Raw genomic sequence first — 21,871 nt, forward strand, 5'->3', positions numbered from 1 at the left:
CGCAGCTGTGTCTGGAAGTCTCTATTGAAACACATCGGCCGAAAAAAAACATAGTCACAGTTTAGGACAGGGAGGTCAGGTGGGACGGGGCATCTTTGCTAGACACGTCGGGGTATAATTCTCTAGGATGACCCCATTTTCGCCACAACTGCTCCCGACACATGTTTTGCATCTAACAAAACGGTTGAAATTTAACACCAATAAAAACATCAAAAATTAATGTAGCATCACAAATAAACAAAAAATAACCAGCACTTACGAACAAAAATATACCTTACACTAAACATGGTAAACTTACTTCTAACTAACTAAACCTTAACATTGATAATCATGATCCTTATCCTTGAATCCAACATTCTAACAAACTAATATTTTCCTATAAACCATAGCTACCAATTCAAATCCTTGAATCCACCGTTCAAACAACTAATAAGAGTATCATTACCTTGACCGAGGCCGAGGAGGAGCTTGGGGAAAGGTAGGGTGGGAGGCGGCAAGGGAGGGCAGGGAGGGCACCGAGCTCGGGGGAGTCGAGAGGCGTCAGCGTGGCCGCCTCGAGTAGGCTCAGCTCCAGTCGAACAAAGGCAGACAGAGGGAGAGAGCCTGCGACGCAACAGTTAAGTCGGGCCTTGTCGCGCCATGATCCACGACGCGTCAGGATGCGACACGTTATCGGCCACAGCGCAAACCCTCGGCAAAAGTAACTGAGAACCAAAAACCGAACCGAAATAACCGAAACTGAAAGAACCGGAACCGAAAAATTCGGTTCCTGATATTGAGGAACGGAAATAACTGAAAAAAATTCGGTTCCTACTCTCAGGTAACCGAAAGAACCGAATTACATGAATATACTTCACTTACTTATATTTTTTAAGTTTATATTTAGTTTATATGTGGTGTTTTATATTTGACCTGCTATATATTTGTGTTACTATATTGCTATTGTTTTCTTATAAATTATTATTATTATTATTAAGAATTAATATAGTGTTGCATAGATTTGCCTTATAACACATATATTTATTGTTGCCTTGAGGTCTTCTCAAAAAGTTCGGTTAGTTCAGTTAGAACTGGAACCGAACCGAAATAATTGAAAACCGAAATGGGGTTCCGAGAATTTTTAAGAACCGAACGATTCCTATTTTCTAAGAACCGAATTTCTTTTAAAACCGAGGAACTGAACCGAACTGAAACCGAAAACCGAATGCCTAGGCTTAGCCAGCGTCTCGGCTGACTGCCACGTGGCCACTTTACCGCGCCGCCATGTATGGTGCGGCAGTGTGATTTTGCCGTGCCATGCGAATAGGCGTAGCCAAAAGTGTTAGCTTTGAAAAAAAAATTAAACAGATAATTTTAAAAAATGTTAAAAATAAAAAAAAAATCACCAAGGGCGCCCTGATGCGGTGCGTCCTCGCGAGCGCGTCGGCGACGAGCCCGCGGGCGCGCGCCGCCTGGCCCCACGTGAGGTGCACGAAACCGTGGCTGCCGGGGAGGGCGACGTCGAGGTACCCGAACCGCCACCAGGCGGCGCTCTTGGGGCGCGGCCGCAGCGCGCCGGCCGGGTCCACGGCCTCGGCCACGTTCTCCGTCATCTCGTGCAGCGCGCACGAGAAGCCGTACGAGGATGTGGACATGACGCCGCAGAGGTCGGGCGTCCGGGCCCATCGCCGCCGCCGGCGCCAACGCCCTCTCCACCCACCCGTGTTTCTGGCGGTGGTCCAGCCAGCGCGACTGCTGCACGGCGCTCAGGTGGTGCGACAAGTTGGTCAGCCTGACCGCGCACACCGGCACCCAAGAGTACTTCTCTTCCTCTGCGGCGCTGCTGCCGCCGCCGGCGCCGCCACCGGCAGCTCGATCTCCTCCTTCCATGAAGTCGAAGCCGACTCCAACAGAACGCGCGAAAAAGAAGAGCTTCTCGATGAAATCGATTGATCGGATCTCGGGGCAATTGCACTCGATCTGCCTTTACATACACGTACGCCGCCAACCGAACGTACCAGTGTCGGATGTCATGCCGATTGTTTAGGACCCGTGTTTTTCAAACCAAACAGTTTTAACTCTATGCACATGGTTTGAGAAAAAAATGTGGAAATATAAGAGCACCTGAAGAGATGCTTTTTGGGTAAAGCTGCTCTATGGTAAAGTTTGTAGAGCAGGGTTCACGAAGCAATCCCAAACACACCCTGATTCTGGTCCCAAAAAGAATCTTGACCCCAAAAAGAAACATTTGTGTGCTTGTATGTATTTTCGACACTGATGAATAATTTCTTTCCTCAAATCTGTAACCTACAGATACTACCTACAACAATACCCTCCCCCTTTACAGTTGCCGATCTCGTTTTGGGAAAGAAAACAGGGTCGTGAGGAAGCTGAGGACCTTCAGCAGCGGTTGGGGTGGCTACTTGGCTTGCTATCCCGCCCTTCTCTAGGCTGCAACTGGTTCATTTACAGAATGAGAAACACCGGAATTAACCTGTTGGAGACAGCGTCGCTTGCACTTGTTCAGATTTGTGGGCCAAGAAATGTGATAGCAACAAGAAATGAGGGCATCGATCAATGTATAATACCTTGGCTGCTTTGAAGAGCTCATCCAGGACCTCGGACAATGTGGGGTGAGCGTGAACAGCAAACTTGATGTCCTGCAACACAAACAATTTGTACCGTTCAAGATGAACTAGTTAGTATGACAGAATCCAACAAAGGTGGATACTTAATAAAAAAAATAGATTGTCAGCAACACTCACTTGCACACGAGTTCCTAGGGCGATGGCATTGGACGCCTCGTGGATGAGATCAGCAGCATGCAAACCCAAAATGTGAACCCCAAGAATTTCACCCGTGTCAGGTCGGTAAATCAACTGCAGTGAGGAGCACATATTGTCAAATTCTGTTAGTGCAAAATTGCGAAAGCACAGGTGTCAATTCTGGAGAAAACACAAACTTGAAGTAGCAAACAGAATGACCTTAGCAATCCCATCTCCTTCATTTTCTGCCAAAGCTTTAGTGTTTGCCTTAAAGCTAGTCTTCACAATATTTACCTCAAATCCTTCTTTGTCTGCCTTCTCTCTGGCTTGTGGCTGAGAAAGTTTAAAAAACAGTACATTAAGCAAAAAAAAATAAGGCGTTGCCTATTTATAGCCTTTCATATGTATACTATTAATTGCAGTCAAATGAGCAAAATACGACCATTAAGAAAATGATGCCCAAATATTCAGCCAATGAAATTCATGAACATTGATTAGACGGGAATGCACGAAAAGGACATGTCTAACAACTTCAATAAGAAGATAACTTACCTCTGTCAGTCCAACCATACTAATCTCTGGATGAGTGAAACATGCGGCTGGGATGCTTAAATGATTTAGGATGTGATCCTTTCCAGAGATTTGTTCAACAACTACATTTGAATAGGAATTCAACATAAGACAAGTACACAAATAAGCTTGCTCCAAGAAACCACAAGAAAAAGGAATTCTCAAGTACCTGAAATTCCTTGTGCACTGGCAGCATGGGCAAGCATGAGTTTGCCATTGGCATCTCCAATGCAATATAAATTGGGCACCTATATAATATTATATGTGAATTATGCGGAAATCTTGAGGCGACACTTGTTCTAAAGAAAGAAGTCGCGCAATAAAAGGTGCAAAGAAGTCGCGCAATAAAAGTTGCAACATACCACATTGCCATCTGCATCCATGACTCGCATCCGTTCATCAACAGGCACAAAACCACGTTGTGTAACGACATTGATCTGAAGAAAAGGAAAATAAGCTTCAGCATTCTTGTATTTTAAAATGTAGTAAGATCTGGTAGCTACTAGGTTCAATTTCTAGATACTCACGTTTTCCAAGCCAAGCCCTTTGGTGAATGGTGCCCTTCCTGTGGCGATAAGAGCTGCATCAACCTACACAAATTTCCAACCTCCCCAGTGAGCCATTGTGGTTAACTTATAAAGAATCAAATGGTAAATTGGAAAGCTAGCAGAAATGTTTTATGTGCACTCCAATGAGATTTACAGAATTACAGTGCACTTGGTCTTGCTTACCATATTGTTGCTTCTGATGACTATTTGCATTTGCAAATAGACTTATGACTTTGAATATCTTAAATTTATATGGATTGACATTACTACATTCATTATAGAAGCAATTTCATAATATATAAATGTGTTCTATATAAAATAATATATGTTCTATAGATGCTGTTAGTCAAAGTGTCACCTTGAAGATTGTGTCAATGTCCTAACGGACATACATTTCTGTTCGAATGAAGTACAATCATAAAATATTATTGATACAAAACATTTCTACTACTTGATTTTGATTACAATGCTTGTAACAAGTAACTGTAACAGCATTCGTGCCCAACCAACTATACATATGGCAGGTATAGGACCAATGAAGCATTCACTCAGTAAAGCCATGCAGCTCTAGACAACGAGATAATAAAAGATTATGTTTGTTGTACTTGCACCGGTGTACCATAACAAAGAGATGACTGGCAAAAGTAATCCACAAGAACAAAAGCAAGTTGCCAAAGATTGAAAGATATCAGAAATATTACCTCAAGGGTTTCTTTGTGCTCCTTTGTCTTTGCATCAATAAGCTCGATGAGCACAGGTTTTCCGTCCTTTGCTGGAGTAATCTAGTGAAAATCCATAGACCATTCAACATACAGATTATTCAACCATGTAAAAAAAAGTCTGGAATACTTTCAGAAAGCTAGACCAAAGGTGAACCTTGTTTGCAAAAACACCAGTGTGATAGTCAATTTTCCGAGGATTGATAAGAACTCTCTGGGCTAATTTTGCAATTTCAGGATCAAATCCAGGCATCAGCTGGTCAAGAGCTTCAACAAAAGTAACCTGCCCAATTTTGAATTGAGTAAATTCAAGTGACAATTAACTCACAACAACCATGTTCAACAGGCAACTGCAGATGATGTGTAAGGAGCATCCTAGAATCCATCCAGCTTATCTGAATTATTTAGCATTTACTTTGGTTCAAAATGATGGAATCATATTTTGCACGATAGCCAAACAATCAGTGGAGTAAAGATGAAAAATCAGAGAAAATAACAGCAGATATATTTAAAGAACACCAGAACACTGCAAGTTTCATAGTTTCTCTGGTGCTGTGGACAATGGTTCTTGGAGAAAGCAACCTAGCAAATAATTTCAAAGCAAGAGCTTCTAATGTACCTCACTTCCAAGAGCTGTGTATACATCACTGAACTCAAGTCCAATGTAACCACTTCCAACAATAGCTATCCAGTCTGGAACTGACTCAAGTTTCAGTGCATGATCACTGGTAAATACAGTTTTCCCTGCAAATAACCATCCGGCAGAATTTTGTGAGAACAAACAGAACAAGGAAAGTACACCAAAAATGACAACTAATACACCACATGTTACAATAAAGAATGCACCCAATGTTTATATCTCTAATGCACTAAACTTCTAGGCTTGTTTGTGATGTGACAAAAATTGTGCCAGCAACAACAGAATGGTCACAAGGATCACATATCCAGTTTTCGCTCTCAAAATATGAATTCAACACTGAAAAATCTCTAGAAACAGGCATATGACTGTATGGATATTCAAGACATAACAAATGGCACCTTATGCTTTGCTTTTTGTCCCTCGTGATTCCAGATCCAACCTAAATCAATGTGGTGGGATTGGATTCTTGGTGCTACAACATTATAACATTTGGGTCTTTCTAACTGATGAAAAGCAAAATAGCCAGAGTTGAATTAAACAAACAGACAAGCAAAACAGCATTTCGTGTAACACTGAATTAGGAATGACTGCATCAATATGAACCACCAGAAAGTTTTGAAAAGCAGAACAGTGCCGAAAGTCACAAGGTGCATTAAAAATGGCTATCACACTACAATTCACGGCCATATCTATATCCTCCTCATTATGGGTATTGAAGTTCAATAGAACTGAAATGAATAGTTTTTTTATAATAAATCTCCAGCAGGCACCATAAGTCCATAAGTTTCCTAAAGTAATGAGTTTTCAAAATTCAAAGAGAACTCAAACAGAGAAGTGTTTACCATCAATCTCAATCCCTTTGGGAACAAAAGGAACTGAACCAGTGGCAATTATGATGTTCCTGGCAGTGATTTCTTTATCTGGGAAACCGGCTTTTCCATATCGTACCTTTTGCTTTCCCTGATCAGGACATCAGTGAAAACATGTTAGAACATGCACTTTGTATAACTACAGAGAGCTCATTTTTCACATTCATAGATAAGATCTTGTTACACATTATCTCACTGGACATAATTAATGTCATAATCTTCACCAGAAATATTCAGGTTGTTTCATTTCTGGTTAGGTCATGCAGTTAACTTTTAACTGATCCATACCCAACTAGTCTTCAATCTGCTCATAGATTACAGATATGTGATTTTGCTTAAGTTTATGCATATTAAGAAAAATTCAACATAATTGATTTTTTTTTAAAGTAGGGACAAACATAGTTATTAACAAATTAAAAACAGTATATAGGGCACGCAAACTAAATATTTAGCATTAACAATTGGAAAAAGTCTACATAACCCCCTCAACAATTCAGGGTGGACTACACCCCCCAAACTATAAAACCGGATTTTCTACCCCCTGAACTTTCCAAAACCGGTCAAATAACCCCCAAGCGGTTTTGGACAGTGGTTTTGGTACAGTGACCGTGGTTTTATCTTTATCTTTTTTATTTATTTGTGCTGAATCTTTGAAAAATCATAGTAAATCACAGAAAAATCATAAAATGGAAAATCCAATTTTGTTGGACTCCACATGAGTAGATACACAGTGAACATATAATATGGTATGCTTTAGTATAAAGTTTTTGCTGTAACTTTGGATCTATGCTTTTCTGTAATTAATTGGAATAATTCATACCTGCAGCTTCTATGGACCAATTGTAGTGAAAGTTTTATGGTGGGCTAATTATTGTATGCTTGAACTGTAGTAAAAATTTCATATTCATTCGATCATGTATAACTTAGTTATAGATTTATTTAGGTTTATGCTTGTTAAATCTATGCTTTATCTATAACTAAGTTATACATGATCCAATTAGTACGAAATTTTTACTATAGTTCAAGCATACAATAATTAGCCCACCATAAAAATTTCACCACAATTGAACCATTGAAGCTGCAGCTATGAATTATTCCAATTAATTACAGAAAAGCGTAGATCTAAAGCTACAACAAAAACTTTGTACTAAAGAATATTGTATTATATATTCACTGTGTAAATCTACTCATGTAGAGTCCAACAAAATTGGATTTTCCATTTTATAATTTTTTTGTGATTTACTATGATTTTTCAAAGATTTAGCGAAAATAAATAAATAAATAAAGACAAAACCAACGTTACTGTAGCAAACCACCGTCCAAAACCACCTAGAGGGTTATTTGACCGGTTTTGGAAAGTTTAGGGGGGTAGAAAATCCGGTTTTATAGTTTGGGGGGTGATGTAGTCCACCCTAAATAGTTAACGGGGTTATGTAGACTTTTTCCATTAATAATTCCTCCAAGTGTTGTCGAAGTTCAATAGTACACAGCAAAGTTTATATACAATTTTACAAACACATGCAACTCTGAATTATCAACCTCCGGCGAAAGAACAGGGACAAGATTCTCATGTACATAACGGTTTGTTCCACATCAATCGAGGACTATAGATAACTTACCACAATAGTGCCAACACCTGTCAATATATCCACTCCCAGAGCTTTCATTGAGTTAGTCAAGTTGCTACGGATTTTCGAGGCAAGATTGTTTGCGTGATCAGCAACACCTTGCCTGTCATATCCAGGAGAGGAAACCTGTTACAAGGTAATATGCCTAACAATTCAGCATCAATCAGGATAATAGATATAACATGTTCAAGTAAGAACTGCTAATGACCATAGGAAATGGTTGAGACCTTCACGTGTCTCCTAAGAACATGCAGAGTCCTTGTTTAAATTGTTGATTTTTTTTAGTGGGGGGTGGGGGATTACTTTAAAAAAGAGTAACATGGGCATATAGTAACTAAAGCCTTGCATCCATACGATTAATGCATTTGACTAATTCAAATTTAATTGTTAATTTTACACTTGTGGAGGTAAATATAACCAGGGAACCTGAATCTTGCACTGTATGTTCTTCCCTTTCTATTACAGCTTTACTTTGTCCTGTCTATTGGGTTCCGACAAACACCAAGAAAGATTCGACTCTAAATGAAGAAATTGGAATTAACAAATTAAGTAGAATTCTACTAATTGCCATTAACATGGATACAGTTAGGTGCTAGAATGGACAAAAGTACTCAGACAAGCTCCTAGATGTAGTTTTTGTCAATTTTGCACTATATATGAGCCAATTGGAAACAGCAAATCAAGAACTGCTCTTGCACAATTCATCTGACCACATTACCTGTAGACCCATAGACTTCATATGATGTTCATCATGAAGCTCCCGCATTCGACCACTGACAGCAAGGAGTGCTTTCGATGGGACACAACCTCTGTTTACACAAGTCCCACCCACAACATCTCCCTCAATTATGGCTGTTTTTAAACCCTGAACAAATTAGAGCAAAGTGAAACAAGATCAATATAGAAGCAGTGCCAACTCTTAGAAATTCCAGTGTTTTCCTAAACGCTAAACGGTAAACAGTCGGTCACCCACCGTTTAGCCATTATTCAGGTAAAACGTCCCATTAAGCGGGCTAAACGGCCAATTAAACGGGGTAAACGGGTGATTAAACGGAAACGGCGGACCACCGTGTAGCGTTTACACGGTGTTTAAACGGGCTAAACGACCGTTTAGGCGAACAGTGAGAAATTCATTGTATGGTTAATGTTTGGCATCATTCTTCTTTGCTAGTGTCATACGCCCAATGAAGGCTGAAGGGCCATCAGTCCCATGTGCCGGCAGCAGCGGCGGTGCCGCCCCCAAGGGGGCTGCCGCCTAGGGAAGCAGCAGCGCCGCCAAGGGAGGAGGCGCACACAGCAAGCGCGGGTTCCCCGCCGCTCCACTATCCATACCCGGAGGATCTTCAAAGGAATAGGATTAGCTAAGATAGGAAGGAGTCCACATCTATAAGGACTTCCCTCATTAGGTTACTTAGGAGACAAGTCTACTCAGGACTATAAGTAGAGGGGCTATGTAATCATTGCAATCAAGAAAGAACAGCCTCAGGCTTATCCTTCCTCTCTCCTCTCCCCTTCTGTCAAGGGCCTCGACGCCCAGGGTAGCCGGCCCTTGGCTACGGAGGTTGTAGCCGCGGTCCGTGTCGTCTCCGGTGAGGTTTTGCCCCTCCACCGTGAGTTTGGTTAGAGAAGAGAGAGAGATTAGGGATAATGATCTTTCTTAATTTGCAAAGTGCCGGATACAATAATAAATAGCCCCATGGCTGGAACGGCCATGCCTACAATCTAGGAAAGCCAACAAACTAATAGGAAAGCCAAATAACTAATTGATACTTGCTAAACTTAGCCACTAACGGTGGCCTTCCCAGCCGAGAGCTGGGCGCGCTCTGCAGCGCGGCGCACGTCACGCGCACGGCGTCTCACGTACGTGCGCCCCCACATGACATCTCCCCCTTCCTCGAGAGCCAGCGCGTCCTCGAGCTGGAAATCTGGGTACTTGGCGGAGAAAGCGTCGACGTCTTCCCAGGTTGCCGAGGCAGGCGACTCGCCCTTCCAGTGAATCAACACCTGGCGCACACCGCGCGCTAGGCGCGTCTTGACGGCGCGTTCTGGCTCCGGAATAACAGCACCATGGCGGACAGCAGGGAGCGGTGGTGGTGCATCCGGCGGTGAGCCATGGAACGGCTTGAGTAGCCCAACATGAAACACGTCGTGCAGACGGGCACGTGGCGGCAGAGCGAGGCGAACCGCGACGTCGTTGATGAGCTCGGTGACGCGGTAGGGCCCGTAGAAGCGCGGGCGCAGCTTGCCGGTGACGGACTGGGGCATAGAGGCCGTCGGTCGATGGCGTAGGCGGAGCAGCACCCAGTCCCCCACCTTGTACAACACTTGGCGGTGGTTCTTGTCGTATTGATGCTTCTGGACCAGCTGAGCTTGCTCCAGGCGGGCGCGGATGTCGGCGAGGAATTCATCCCGCTCTTCCAGGGACTGCGCGACAGCGGCCACCCTGGTCTCTCCGGGGGATCCCGGCCGTAGACGACGCGGAACGGCGTATCCCGCAGCGAAGACTGGTAGGCGGTGTTGAAGACGTACTCCGCCCATGGCAGCCACTGGAGCCACTGCCTCGGCCGGTCCCCAGTGAGGCATCGCAGGAACATGATGATGACGCGGTTGGCCGACTCGGACTGCCCGTCGGACTGGGGGTGAAAGGCTGTCGTCATGTGGAGCTGGGTGCCCACCAGCCGCATCAACTCGCGCCAGAAGGTGGAGGTGAAGACCGTGTCCCTGTCCGACACGATGGACTGTGGCACGCCGTGGAGACGAACGATCTCGGCGAAGAAGACTTGGGCGACCGACTCCGCGGAGTATGGGTGGGACAGCGGGATGAAGTGGCAGTACTTGCTGAACCTGTCCACCACCGTCAAGATGACGGACTTCCCCCGGACCCGAGGCAGCGCCTCCACAAAGTCGAGGGCGATGTCAGACCACACACCTTGGGGCACGGGCAGCGGAAGGAGGAGGCCTGCCGGATGGAGATGTTCCGACTTGTAGCGCTGACATGTAGGACACGCCCGCACCCAGTCCTGCACGAGCTGTTTCATGTTAGGAAAATGGAAATCTCGCCGCAGTCGGTGCAGCGTGCGTTGAACGCCTTCGTGGCCTTCCGCGTGAACGGCTGCCAGCAGCTCGGGCAGTAAGGGCGAGGCCGGTGGAATGTACAACCGCCCGCTGAACTGGACGAGCCCATCCACCAGCGCCCATGGTGAGCCTCTGGAGCCCGCGGCGAGCTCTTCCTGGAGGGCGACGAGGGCAGGGTCAGAGGCCTGTGCCTGGCGAAGCCTGTCGATGAAGTCAAAATGTGGAGCCGATAGCGCCAGGATAGAGCCCTCCGTTGGTGTATCACGGCGTGACAGCGCATCGGCCACCGCATTCGCCTGGCCCGGCTTATATTCGACCGTGAAGTCGAAGCCAAGCAGCTTACCCACCCAATGGTGTTGAGGTATTGTCGCGAGCCGCTGATCGAGTAGGTATTTAAGGCTGTAATGATCAGTTTTGACGGTGAAGCTCCGTCCCCAAAGGTACGGCCTCCAGTGCCGAACAGCGTGCACGAGGCCGATCAGTTCACGCTCGTAGGCCGCAAGCGCGCGATGGCGAGGTGCCACCGGTCGACTGAAGAAAGCCACAGGGTGGCTGTCCTGGACCAGCACGGCCCCGAACCCGTGGGAGGACGCGTCGCACTCGACGATGAAGGGCTTGGAGAAGTCCGGCATGGAGAGAACCGGGGCGGTGGTGACTGCTTCTTTGAGGGCGTCGAAAGCCGCCGAGGCCTCACTAGACCACAGGAAGCCTTCCTTCTTCAGCAGAGCGGTGAGCGGCGCGGCGATGGTGCCGTAATTATGCACGAACTTGCGGTAGTACCCCACCAAGCCGAGGAAACCGCGAACAGCGCGGGCCGAGCGCGGTGTCGGCCAGTCCCGCACCGCCTGTACCTTGGCCGGGTCCATGGCGACGCCTGCCTCGGAGATGACGTGGCCCAGGTACGCGACGGAGGTACTGGCGAAGGCACACTTGGTGCGCTTGAGGAAGAGTTGTTGGCGCTGGAGCTCGCTGAGGACGGCGCGGATGTGTCGAAGGTGGTCCGCCCATGTCCTGCTGTAGATTAGGATGTCATCAAAAAACACAAGAACGAACCGGCGGAGGAACGGGCGTAGGACGTCGTTCATGAGCGCCTGGAACGTCGCCGGCGCGTTGCACAAGCCGAACGGCATGACCAGGAACTCGTAGAGGCCGTCGTGGGTGCGGAAGGCGGTCTTGTGGATGTCGGCTGGCCGCATCCGCACCTGGTGATACCCCGAGCGGAGATCCAGCTTGGTGAAGAAACGCGCCCCATGGAGCTCATCAAGGAGCTCGTCTACGACAGGAATTGGGAATGCGTCCTTGACCGTAATTGCGTTGAGGGCGCGGTAGTCGACGCAGAAACGCCACGACCCGTCCTGCTTCTTGACGAGAAGGACAGGGGACGAGAACGCGGAGTCGCTGCGGCGGACAATGCCCTGGGCGATCATGGCGGCACACTGCCGCTCCAATTCATCCTTGTGGGCCGCCGGGTAGCGGTAGGGGCGAACGGCTACCGGCTGCACACCGGGTTTGAGGACGATGTTGTGGTCCCGGCCACGCTGTGGAGGTAGGCCAGAGGGCTCAGCGAAAACCCCCTGGAAGGAGTCCAACAGCTCGTCGAGGAGGTCCCCTGCGCCGGCTGTGGCTGCGAGAGACGGAGCCGGGCGCGCAGCCACATCTGACCAGCACACCAGTCGGTCCTGGCGAGCGAACGACAGGGTGCGTGCCTTGAAGTCCCACGTGATCGGCCCCAGGGTAACCAACCATTGAGTCCCCAGGACGACATCGTAGCCCGCCAGCGGCAAGACGAAGAGATCCACCTCGAACGCCTCGCCCTCGACGGAAATGGGCGCCTGGCGTAGGACGCCGGGGCACTGGAGCTTCTCGCCGTTCGCCACAGTGGCGGTAAGGCGCGGCTTGGGCTGGATGGCCAGTTTGCAGAGGCGCGCCGCTTCCTCGGCGATGAAGTTGTGAGAGGAGCCAGTGTCAAAGAGGGCGGTCAGCGTCACCGCGCCCACCCGCACCCGGACTTGCATCGTGTCGCAAGGCGGCACACCGGCCACGGCCTGCAGCGAGAAGACCGGAGCCTCCGTATCGGGCCCGTCCAGGGCGGCGTCTTCGTCGTCGTTGAGCGTGACCCCGGCTATGTAGAAGAGACGGCGGCAGACCCGATTATGGCCGCGGGAGTACTTCTCGTCGCAGTTGTAACACAGCCCCAAGCGACGGCGTTCCGCCTGCTCCTCCGTCGAGAGGCGTCTCACCGGCTTGGGCTCCTGGCGGGCACCCCCGGCGGCCAAAGGCGGTGGTGGCGGCGGTGCAGGAAAGCGCGAGACGCGGAGCCGGTGCTGGGAGCAGGCCGCGGGGTGCCGGTCGGGCAGGAGCCGGCGCCAAGGCCTGCCTGTCAAGCTCCATCAGCTCCACCTGGCGGGCGAGGCTCATGGCGGCCGCGAGCGACTGCGGATTGTGGATTCGCACCGCATGGCTCAGCGGCGGCAGGAGACCCCCCGTGAAGAGCTGGACGCGCTGCGTTTCCTCCAGGGGCCCGGCGCGGGGTAGGAGCGCCTGGAACCGGTTCTGGTACTCCTCCACGGTGCCTGTGCGCCAGCACTCCGCGAGCTCGAAGAGGGGTGCAGAGCGCAGGGGCGGACCGAAACGCAGCTGGAGAAGGTCCTTGAAACGGCTCCACCGAGGAACGCCCTCGTCATCCCGGAGCTAGAGGTACCACAGCTGGGCCACGTCCTCAAGATTATACGAGGCCATCCACACCTTCTCCTCTTCCATGATCCGCTGTTGATGGAAATAAGATTCACAGCGGCTGACGAAGATGAGCGGATCGACCGTACCATCATAGCGCGGGAAATCCATCTTCTGGAACCGCGGAGGGCGATCGTTGTGGTGCTGGCCGTCCATGCCCGCGCCCAGACCTGAGGACGACGAGGACTTGTCCTTGTCCTTCTTCAAGGCCGCGACGTCGGACTGCAGGGAGGCGATCGTGCCGGTGAGGCTCTCGATCATCTTGGCGATGTCGGCGTTGGAGGGATCCGCCATGGGAGATGTAGCGGAGGCGGCTGATGGTGGGGAGTCTGGTGCGCTGGGAATAGGCGCGACAGAGGTGGGCAGCGTGGCAGCGGAGGATGAAGCGGCGGCGGCGGCGGACGAACGGGATCGGTGTGACCGTGATACCAGGTTGTCAAGGGCCTCGACGCCCAGGGTAGCCGGCCCTTGGCTACGGAGGTTGTAGCCGCGGTCCGTGTCGTCTCCGGTGAGGTTTTGCCCCTCCACCGTGAGTTTGGTTAGAGAAGAGAGAGAGATTAGGGATAATGATCTTTCTTAATTTGCAAAGTGCGGATACAATAATAAATAGCCCCATGGCTGGGAACGGCCATGCCTACAATCTAGGAAAGCCAACAAACTAATAGGAAAGCCAAATAACTAATTGATACTTGCTAAACTTAGCCACTAACGGTGGCCTTCCCAGCCGAGAGCTGGGCGCGCTCTGCAGCGCGGCGCACGTCACGCGCACGGCGTCTCACGTACGTGCGCCCCCACATGACACCTTCCCTGCGCCGACTCCCTACCTCTCTCCCTGCCCTAGTGAAAGCTCTAGTTTGGTTTTGGTTAATTGATGAAACCCTAAGTGCTAACCTAGTTTATCAAGATGATTATGAGATAGGTAGCACTACTCCAAGTGATGAAGCAATGACGAAGATCATGACAATGGTGATAGCATGGTGATGATCAAATGCTTGAACTTGGAAAAGAAGAAAGAGAAAAACAAAAGGCTCAAGGCAAAGGTATAAAATGTAGGAACCATTTTGTTTTAGTGATCAAGACACTTAGTGAGTGTGATCACATTTAGGATAGATAGCCGTACTATTAAGAGGAGTGAAACTCGTATCGGAATGCGGTTATCAAAGTGCCACTAGATGCTCTAACTCATTGCATATGCATTTAGGATCTAGTGGAGTGCTAACACCCTTGAAAATATTTGTGAAAATATGCTAACACATGTGCACAAGGTGTTTGCAGGGTTGAGATGGGTTCGGCGCTTTTGGAAAAATGAAATGTCTATTTTCTATTGCGCCGGATGCAAAATTCTTGGTGGTTGGCACATTTGAGCAAGGGTAAAGAAGTTAGAGTTGAAATGGAGTTGGTCGAAATGATGCTGGCGTCGGTCTACTGACCGGACGCTGGGTCACTCAGCGACCGGACGCTGAAAGGCTGCGTCCGGTCGAGCTGTCAGACGGCACAGTGGGTAGGGTTGAGCACCGGACGCTGGTCTGCGTCCGGTCAAGGTGGACCGGACGCGTCCGGTCGAAAAAACATGCCTCGGGGAGCTTACTGGAAACGACTGGACGCTGGGGCTTCAGCGTCCGGTCAGTTTGACCGGAGCGTCCGGTCAGCTTCGTAGCCGTTGAAATATGACGAACAACGTTTGAAGCTGGTGACGCGTGGCGTCCATCGGGCGACCGGACGCTGAGGGCCAGCGTCCGGTCGGTATGACCGGAGCGTCCGGTCAGAGCGTGTTTTGCCTAGTGAAGGGGTACAACGGCTCTATTTGATGGGGGCTCTATTTATAGCCCCATGGCCGGCTCAAGGGACAACTCTTGCACATTTTCATTGACATAGCAACCTTGTGAGCTTAGCCAAAGCCCTCCCACTCATCTCCATCATTGATCCATCATCATTGTGAGATTGGGAGAGAATCCAAGTACATTGCTTGAGTGATTGCATCTAGTGGCACTTGGTATTCGTGTTGCGCTGCGGATTTCGCTTGTTTCTCTTGGTGGTTGCCACCACCTAGACGGTTGGAGCAGCGGTGAAGGATCGGCACGAGTTGGTGATTGTTCGTGGCCGCCTTCGGTGATTGTGAGGGGAGTTGTACCTTCCCCGGCGGAGCGCCGAAAGGTAACTCTAGTAAATTGCTCGTGTCATTGAGTTACCTCACTTGTGGGTCGGTTCTTGCGGTGTCCAATCGTGTGGACGAGGTTTGTGAAACACCTCTTAGCCGCCGAACCACCAAGTGTTGGTCGACACAACGGGGACGTAGCGTGTTGGCAAGCACGTGAACCTCGGGAGAAAATCGATTGTCTCTCTTCTTTGTCATTCTCCCGGTGATTGGCTATATATTCATCTTGTGATTGGTTCATCCCCTACACGTCGGTATAATCACTCTACTCACTCATTTACATTCTTGCAAACTAGTTGATACAAGCTCTTTAGTGTAATTAGAATTGAGAGCTTGCTTTATTATTTACATTCATCTAGTTGAGCTCTTTAGAGTAGCAAGGTTGAGAGCTCTTAGTGAGTACTTACATAGCTAGTTTGTGTGCCTAAGTATTCATTGCAACTAGAATTGTTGGATAGGTGGCTTGCAACCCTTGTAGAGCTAGAGCAAGTTTGCATTACGCTATTTGTCATACTAATCAAATTGCTCTAGTTGATTTGTAGATTTTTAAATAGGCTATTCACCCCCCCTCTAGCCATATTAGGACCTTTCACCTAGCGCCGCCGCCCCCTCTCTCTGCCCGCCGCCCTCACCCCCATCAACCCTAGTCGCCGCCGCCTAGAGCCCCCCCCCCCCCCCCCCCCCCCCCCCCGCCCTGCCGGATTCTTACACTGGTATCCGGAGACCAGACGATCCATGGACTCCAACCCCACCATGCAGCAGCTGATCGAAAACCTCGCCACCGATCTTCGCAAGAACTTCGGAGAGATGCACCGTCAACTCGTCAACCTCGATAATCGCCTGCACGCTATCGAGCGCGCACGCACCCATGGTGACGCCGCCATCACCGGCGTCCAGGCCAGGTTGGACAGGGAAACCACCATCACCGACCTCGCCGCAGAAACCAAGCGAGTCATGATCACCGTCGGCAAGTCGTATCTCAAACGCGAGATGGACGAACCCCAGTCCTCCAAAGCTCCGGAGATTATCCTGGCTGTATCAGACAGCCTGCTTTCGGCTCCACCTCCATCACCACAGCCACCATTGGCGCCGCTGTTTCCCCCACGGGAGGAAACCCCAGTTATCCGTGCGGCTACTCCCCAACCCTGAACGACAACAACTCGGAGCCAGCAACACCTCCAACCGCGTCTATGCCAGCAACACACCACCAACAGTTGGCCATCGACCACCAGGAGCCACTGCCGTGCACGACACCAGCGGCAACACCACCAGCAGTCCAGCGTCAACCACCGCCTGTGCACGCAGCCAGCCGGCTACCAGCTGGCCCGGCGGCCGTACAGTACATCAAGGCGACACCACAGCAGCAGCCGGCCACCTGGCCGTCGGCATCGAGGGATGATGCGCCCCAAACACCGTTGCCTCGGACGACACCGACAACGACAAAACCACCACAACATGTCCCTGTCAAGATACAACTCACAACTCCAACATACGATGGCTCGACGAACCCGAGGCCATGGCTCTCATGCATACAACAAATCTCCAACTTATACCGTCTGCCGGAGACACAATAAACCTGCTACGCGGCCTATCATCTGACAGGTGAAGCACACCAGTGGTACATGCGCGACGAAGGATACACCCATGACCGAGTGGGCGTACTTCACCGACAGCATCATCCGCAACTTTGGCCCCAACCGCAACATCACCAGCGACCTCGCACCACCGCGTCATATCGGCTCTGTGAACGACTACATCAACAACTTCATCGCCTACGCTCTACACATCGACGTCACCAGCGAGCAACACCAAGTCAGCCTCTTCGTCAACGGCCTTCAGGACGCACTCCGAGTGGCGGTTATCCCTCACCATCCGCGCATGATAGAGACGGCCATTGACCTCGCTCGTACCATGGAGACCCCGGCGCCCGCCACCACCGCAAACACAGGACGATCCATCCCCGCTACCGGCAACTACAACACCGGGTCGGCCAAGAAACCGTCACCCCCCCGTGACGGCCCCTACACCGCCTGACAACCCTGCTTGTCCTCAATCAGCCAACACCAACACCAGAGCAGCCGCCCACATCGAACCTGACCAGGAGATCCTTGCCCAACTCCATGTCGCCACCACGGAAGAGCGCGAACTCCAGATTATCTCCGCCACCTTGGAAGTCCAGGCATCAGCAGCTTGGTCCCTACAACAAGGCATCGTCCGCTACAACGAACGATACTACATTCCGGTAACTTCACCTCTGTTACAGGACCTGCTCGAGTCGTTCGGCAGTTCATCTCTGCATCTTCTAGCCATCGGCCTCCACACGGCGACATCTACACCGACAGCATCCTACTCCTCGAGGCGTGGCCACAACACATCCTTCTTTCTGCAACGATCATCTTCTTCGACAACAACGGCCAGCAGTTCCTCTCCATCGAGGACACCTACATCTGCAGGCAGCACGCCAATGGTCATCTACAGGTCTCTCCAGCAAACTACAACACTGACGACCTCCTCTTCGGCATGCTACAACACTTCACCACGACACCTCCGACAATCGTCGCTACAGCATTATGCCGGCGCATAAGGGGACAAGTTGATGCCGGACAGGTGCAGTCGCTGCCACGTCCTCCACAGGTGATGCAGACACTACACTTCCCGAGAACGCTCCCCGGCGCCGCCATCTACGCAGCCCGCTGCATCCATGAACCAACTGATGGCTTAGGGACCAGCAGCTACTACATCTCCGGCCACTTCGTCTCCTGCGGCTACTACTTCTAGTTCTCCGACTACCACATCAACACCAACCAGTTCAATGATACCTTGGGGCACCTCACTGTTGAAATTGTACAACGACCAAGGGATACCGGACCACCACCAGAGGCTGTCAAAGATTGGACAATGATTCAGCGCGAGGACGCGCTGATCGGAGAAGGGGGAGTGATGTCATACGCCCAATGAGGGCTGAAGGCCCATCAGGCCCAGGTGGCGGCAGCAGCGGCGGTGCCGCCCCCAAGGGGGCTGCCGCCTAGGGAAGCAGCAGCGCTGCCAAGGGATGAGGCGCACACAGCAAGGGCGGGTTCCCCCGCCGCTCCACTATCCATACCCAGAGGATCTTCAATAGGAATAGGATTAGCTAAGATAGGAAGGAGTCCACATCTATAAGGACTTCCCTCGTTAGGTTACTTAGGAGACAATTCTACTCAGGACTATAAGTAGAGGGGCTATGTAATCATTGCCATCAAGAAAGAACAGCCTCAGGCTTATCCTTCCTCTCTCCTCTCCCCTCCCTCTGCCCGCCGCCCTCACCCCCATCAACCCTAGCCGCCGCCGCCTAGAGCGTGCCCCGCCGCCCTGCCGGGCTCTTACAGCTAGTCTATCATAAGACATGAGGTTAAAATGGGAAAATATTGTTCTCTTGAAATTGACTCAGACTACTTAGAAGATCAACTAACAACGGTCCAACAACAATGGTATACAGGGCACCAAAACCTCCAAATTCACCCAAGGAACCAATGCTTGTCCCTGAACAAGCACCCAAATTAAAATTTGGAACTGTTTGTAGACTAGGCATAGGTTGCAAATAGCTTACTCTGTGCACTAGCACCAAAACTAACAAGTATTTCAAGTTTTAAATTAACTGCTAGCAAGAAAGTTTGCGCCCCAAATTACAGGTACACGCCTGGGATTTCCACCAACCTCAGCCTAATGGCACCTCACGGCATCATCGATCTAAAATCCTTATCAAATACACAAAGATCAACGATCATCCAATTCAAGCAAAATTTCCATTTCTAACGCCAAATTACCAATCAGGCATCACGTTCTATCGTTTCTGGTCAGTACTAACGCATCTCATGGCAGAACAATTTCGCAGCTCCACTATACCAGGATTACTCGTTAGCTTATGCTTACTAGCCATTCAACATCCTAACAGAACACGACTCACTAAAGCACCGTGTTGATGCTACACCGAGCACTTAATAAAAAAAACGCAGACCTCTTCAACGGCGTGGAGCGCGGCGCCGTGACCTCCGACGCCCGCGCCGATGATGACGAGGTCGTAGTCGAAGCCGCCGCCGCTCCCCGCCACCGCGCCATTGGTCGCCGCTGCCGCCCTCGCCACCGCCAGCCTCGCTGGCGCCTGCGAGATCCGCAGCGAGGGGCACGTGAGGGCCTCGCCCCGGAGTCCGCAGACCCGGACTCCACCTGGCCGCCGCGCAGCCTCGGATCTGGCGCCGCCGCGGGACGCGGTCGCCGAGGCGGAGACGGAGACGGCCGCGGTGGACTGCATAGCGACGAAATGCGACAATAGGCTGGGGGCTAGTGCGCGGTGAGCTGGGAGAGGGAGGCGTATAAGTCAAAGAGGAGGAGGCAGGCGCGGGCGGAGGAGGCGAGGAGGGGTTTATGCGACGGGGCGGAGGTTTCGAAGTTGGCAGATGGCGGAGGCCGAGGGAAGGAGAAGCTGGAGGCGTTGCGGGCTAGCGGCGATGGGACCCGCATGTCGGTGTATTAAGCTGATGAGATGAGTGGGCGCCAGGTCAGCTGCTGGCGTGGCTTATGCTGGTTTATTTACATGGCCTGTCACATGCGTAGTATTGGTCGATCCTAATCTCTAGTCTCTACTACCTCCCGTTAAAAAATAAAGGCACTGTATTTTCCCTCCAAACACATCAGTATAAGCTACTGTATTTTCTCTTCAAATAAATCAGTATAAGTTAAATTTTAGCGAAACGAACAGGGCCACAAGCAATTTTATGTTTCGAACAAGTTGTTTTCTAGTTGATCAAGAAAATCGTATCTAACATTTATGTCTCTGAGTAGCTTTACTAAAATGCAATCCTATGTTTGGAGCAAGTTATTCTTAACCTCGATCAAGTTTACCGAAAATAGTATCAACATGTATGGCCCTGTTCGCTTCTCTTATAATCCGTACTTTTTATCTTGTTTTTTCAGTCAGAACATTGTTTTTCTTTCACAATAAATCAGCCGAAACAGTGTTTCAGCCTATTTTTTTAGCGAAGCGAACGGGACATATGTCCCCAAATAGGTTTATTATAACAATATATTACATAATTGTTTCAATAATGCTTATTTGGTGTTATAAACGCTAGTGTTTTGTATAGATTTGGTCAAACTTAACATTATTTGATGACTCGAAAATAAGAATTGCATTCTTTATGAAATAGAGGAAGTATCTCAGTTTTCTTTGTTTTGTCATCTAAATTATTTAGATTAGGGCATGTTTGGATCATTGGAATTGAATTCATTCTAATAATTATAATTTAGGCATAGATTAATTAAGCTAATATAGTTATATATGGAATATATTTGTATATTTTTTGTTAGGCATACAAGGGACATACGTATATGTTGCATTTCTATTATAGGAAAATGAGTTGAAGAGTATGCTATAAGTTGGAGAATAGAATTATAACATAGTGATATATAGAATCCATTTTCATCTCCCACCCTATTAATTTGAGATAGGCTTATTTGTGAGCTTGGAAATGTTATGGAATATTAAATTCTAAGTCAAATAGCCTAATTTATTATGTAAATTTCAATTCCTCTAAAATGAAGTGATCTAAACGACCTCTAAGTGGATTTTATTTTCTTGGTTCTGAATTGTTTTTATTAAATGAGTGTTTTCCTATTTAATGCTCTAGATAAAACAAAAAATGCATTCCGGACTAGTAAAACTTAGCTCCTGCTACTTCAATCTAGACAAACATGTTTCTAAATTCTCAAATTTGCTACTGCCTAATGTAACTCATGGGTCATCCAACCTATACAACTGTTGGCATCCATTTTGCCCCTATTAATATACATGGATGTTGTATGAAAAATTCCTAAGCTTTCAAAAGAAGCAGAAGAAGTTTCTATAAAGTATTTTTGTTTATTTTACTTTTTATATTTGCAATGGTTTGTTATTTATGGACAGTATGCACCATTACAAGGTATCTTCACCATACTTAGTTAAGATTGATGGTGATTTAGACTTTGTACCTAGAAGTATGTTTGGAAGCAAAAGCCAAAACTGGAATAATTTTTTGGAACCCAATATGATAAAAGAATACTTAGCATTTTTCACTGCTACAGATTTACTTTTCACTGTCGCCACTTTCACTGCCGTAGCGATAAAAGCGTCGGTGTGATACTTCCACCGTCAGTTGGACTGATATGGAGGCCT

The 21,871-nt window shown here is 48.9% G+C and overlaps 1 protein-coding gene across 2 annotated transcripts; it reads right to left on the bottom strand.

Moving 5' to 3' along the window:
- Positions 1 to 1,479: 1,479 nt before the first annotated feature.
- On the bottom strand, positions 1,480 to 20,143 carry LOC136512245 (dihydrolipoyl dehydrogenase 1, chloroplastic-like). 2 transcript variants are annotated; one of them, XM_066506220.1, is made up of 15 exons: positions 19,679 to 20,143; positions 8,437 to 8,583; positions 7,710 to 7,844; positions 6,064 to 6,181; positions 5,201 to 5,325; positions 4,739 to 4,864; positions 4,564 to 4,644; positions 3,842 to 3,904; positions 3,677 to 3,751; positions 3,484 to 3,562; positions 3,297 to 3,397; positions 2,964 to 3,077; positions 2,745 to 2,858; positions 2,568 to 2,639; positions 1,480 to 2,436 (listed from the first exon to the last, which is right to left on the bottom strand). In XM_066506220.1, the coding sequence occupies exons 1-15, from the start codon at positions 19,970 to 19,972 to the stop codon at positions 2,380 to 2,382; spliced, it is 1,701 nt and encodes a 566-aa protein (XP_066362317.1). In that variant the 5' UTR covers positions 19,973 to 20,143; the 3' UTR covers positions 1,480 to 2,379. The 2 variants fall into 2 exon arrangements, with proteins under 2 accessions (XP_066362317.1, XP_066362318.1); XM_066506221.1 differs by having other exon boundaries at positions 1,480 to 2,473.
- Between the last annotated feature and the right edge of the window lie 1,728 nt (positions 20,144 to 21,871).

The sequence above is a fragment of the Miscanthus floridulus genome, chromosome 16 (genome assembly GCF_019320115.1).
Source record: "Miscanthus floridulus cultivar M001 chromosome 16, ASM1932011v1, whole genome shotgun sequence".
NCBI lineage: Eukaryota > Viridiplantae > Streptophyta > Magnoliopsida > Poales > Poaceae > Miscanthus > Miscanthus floridulus.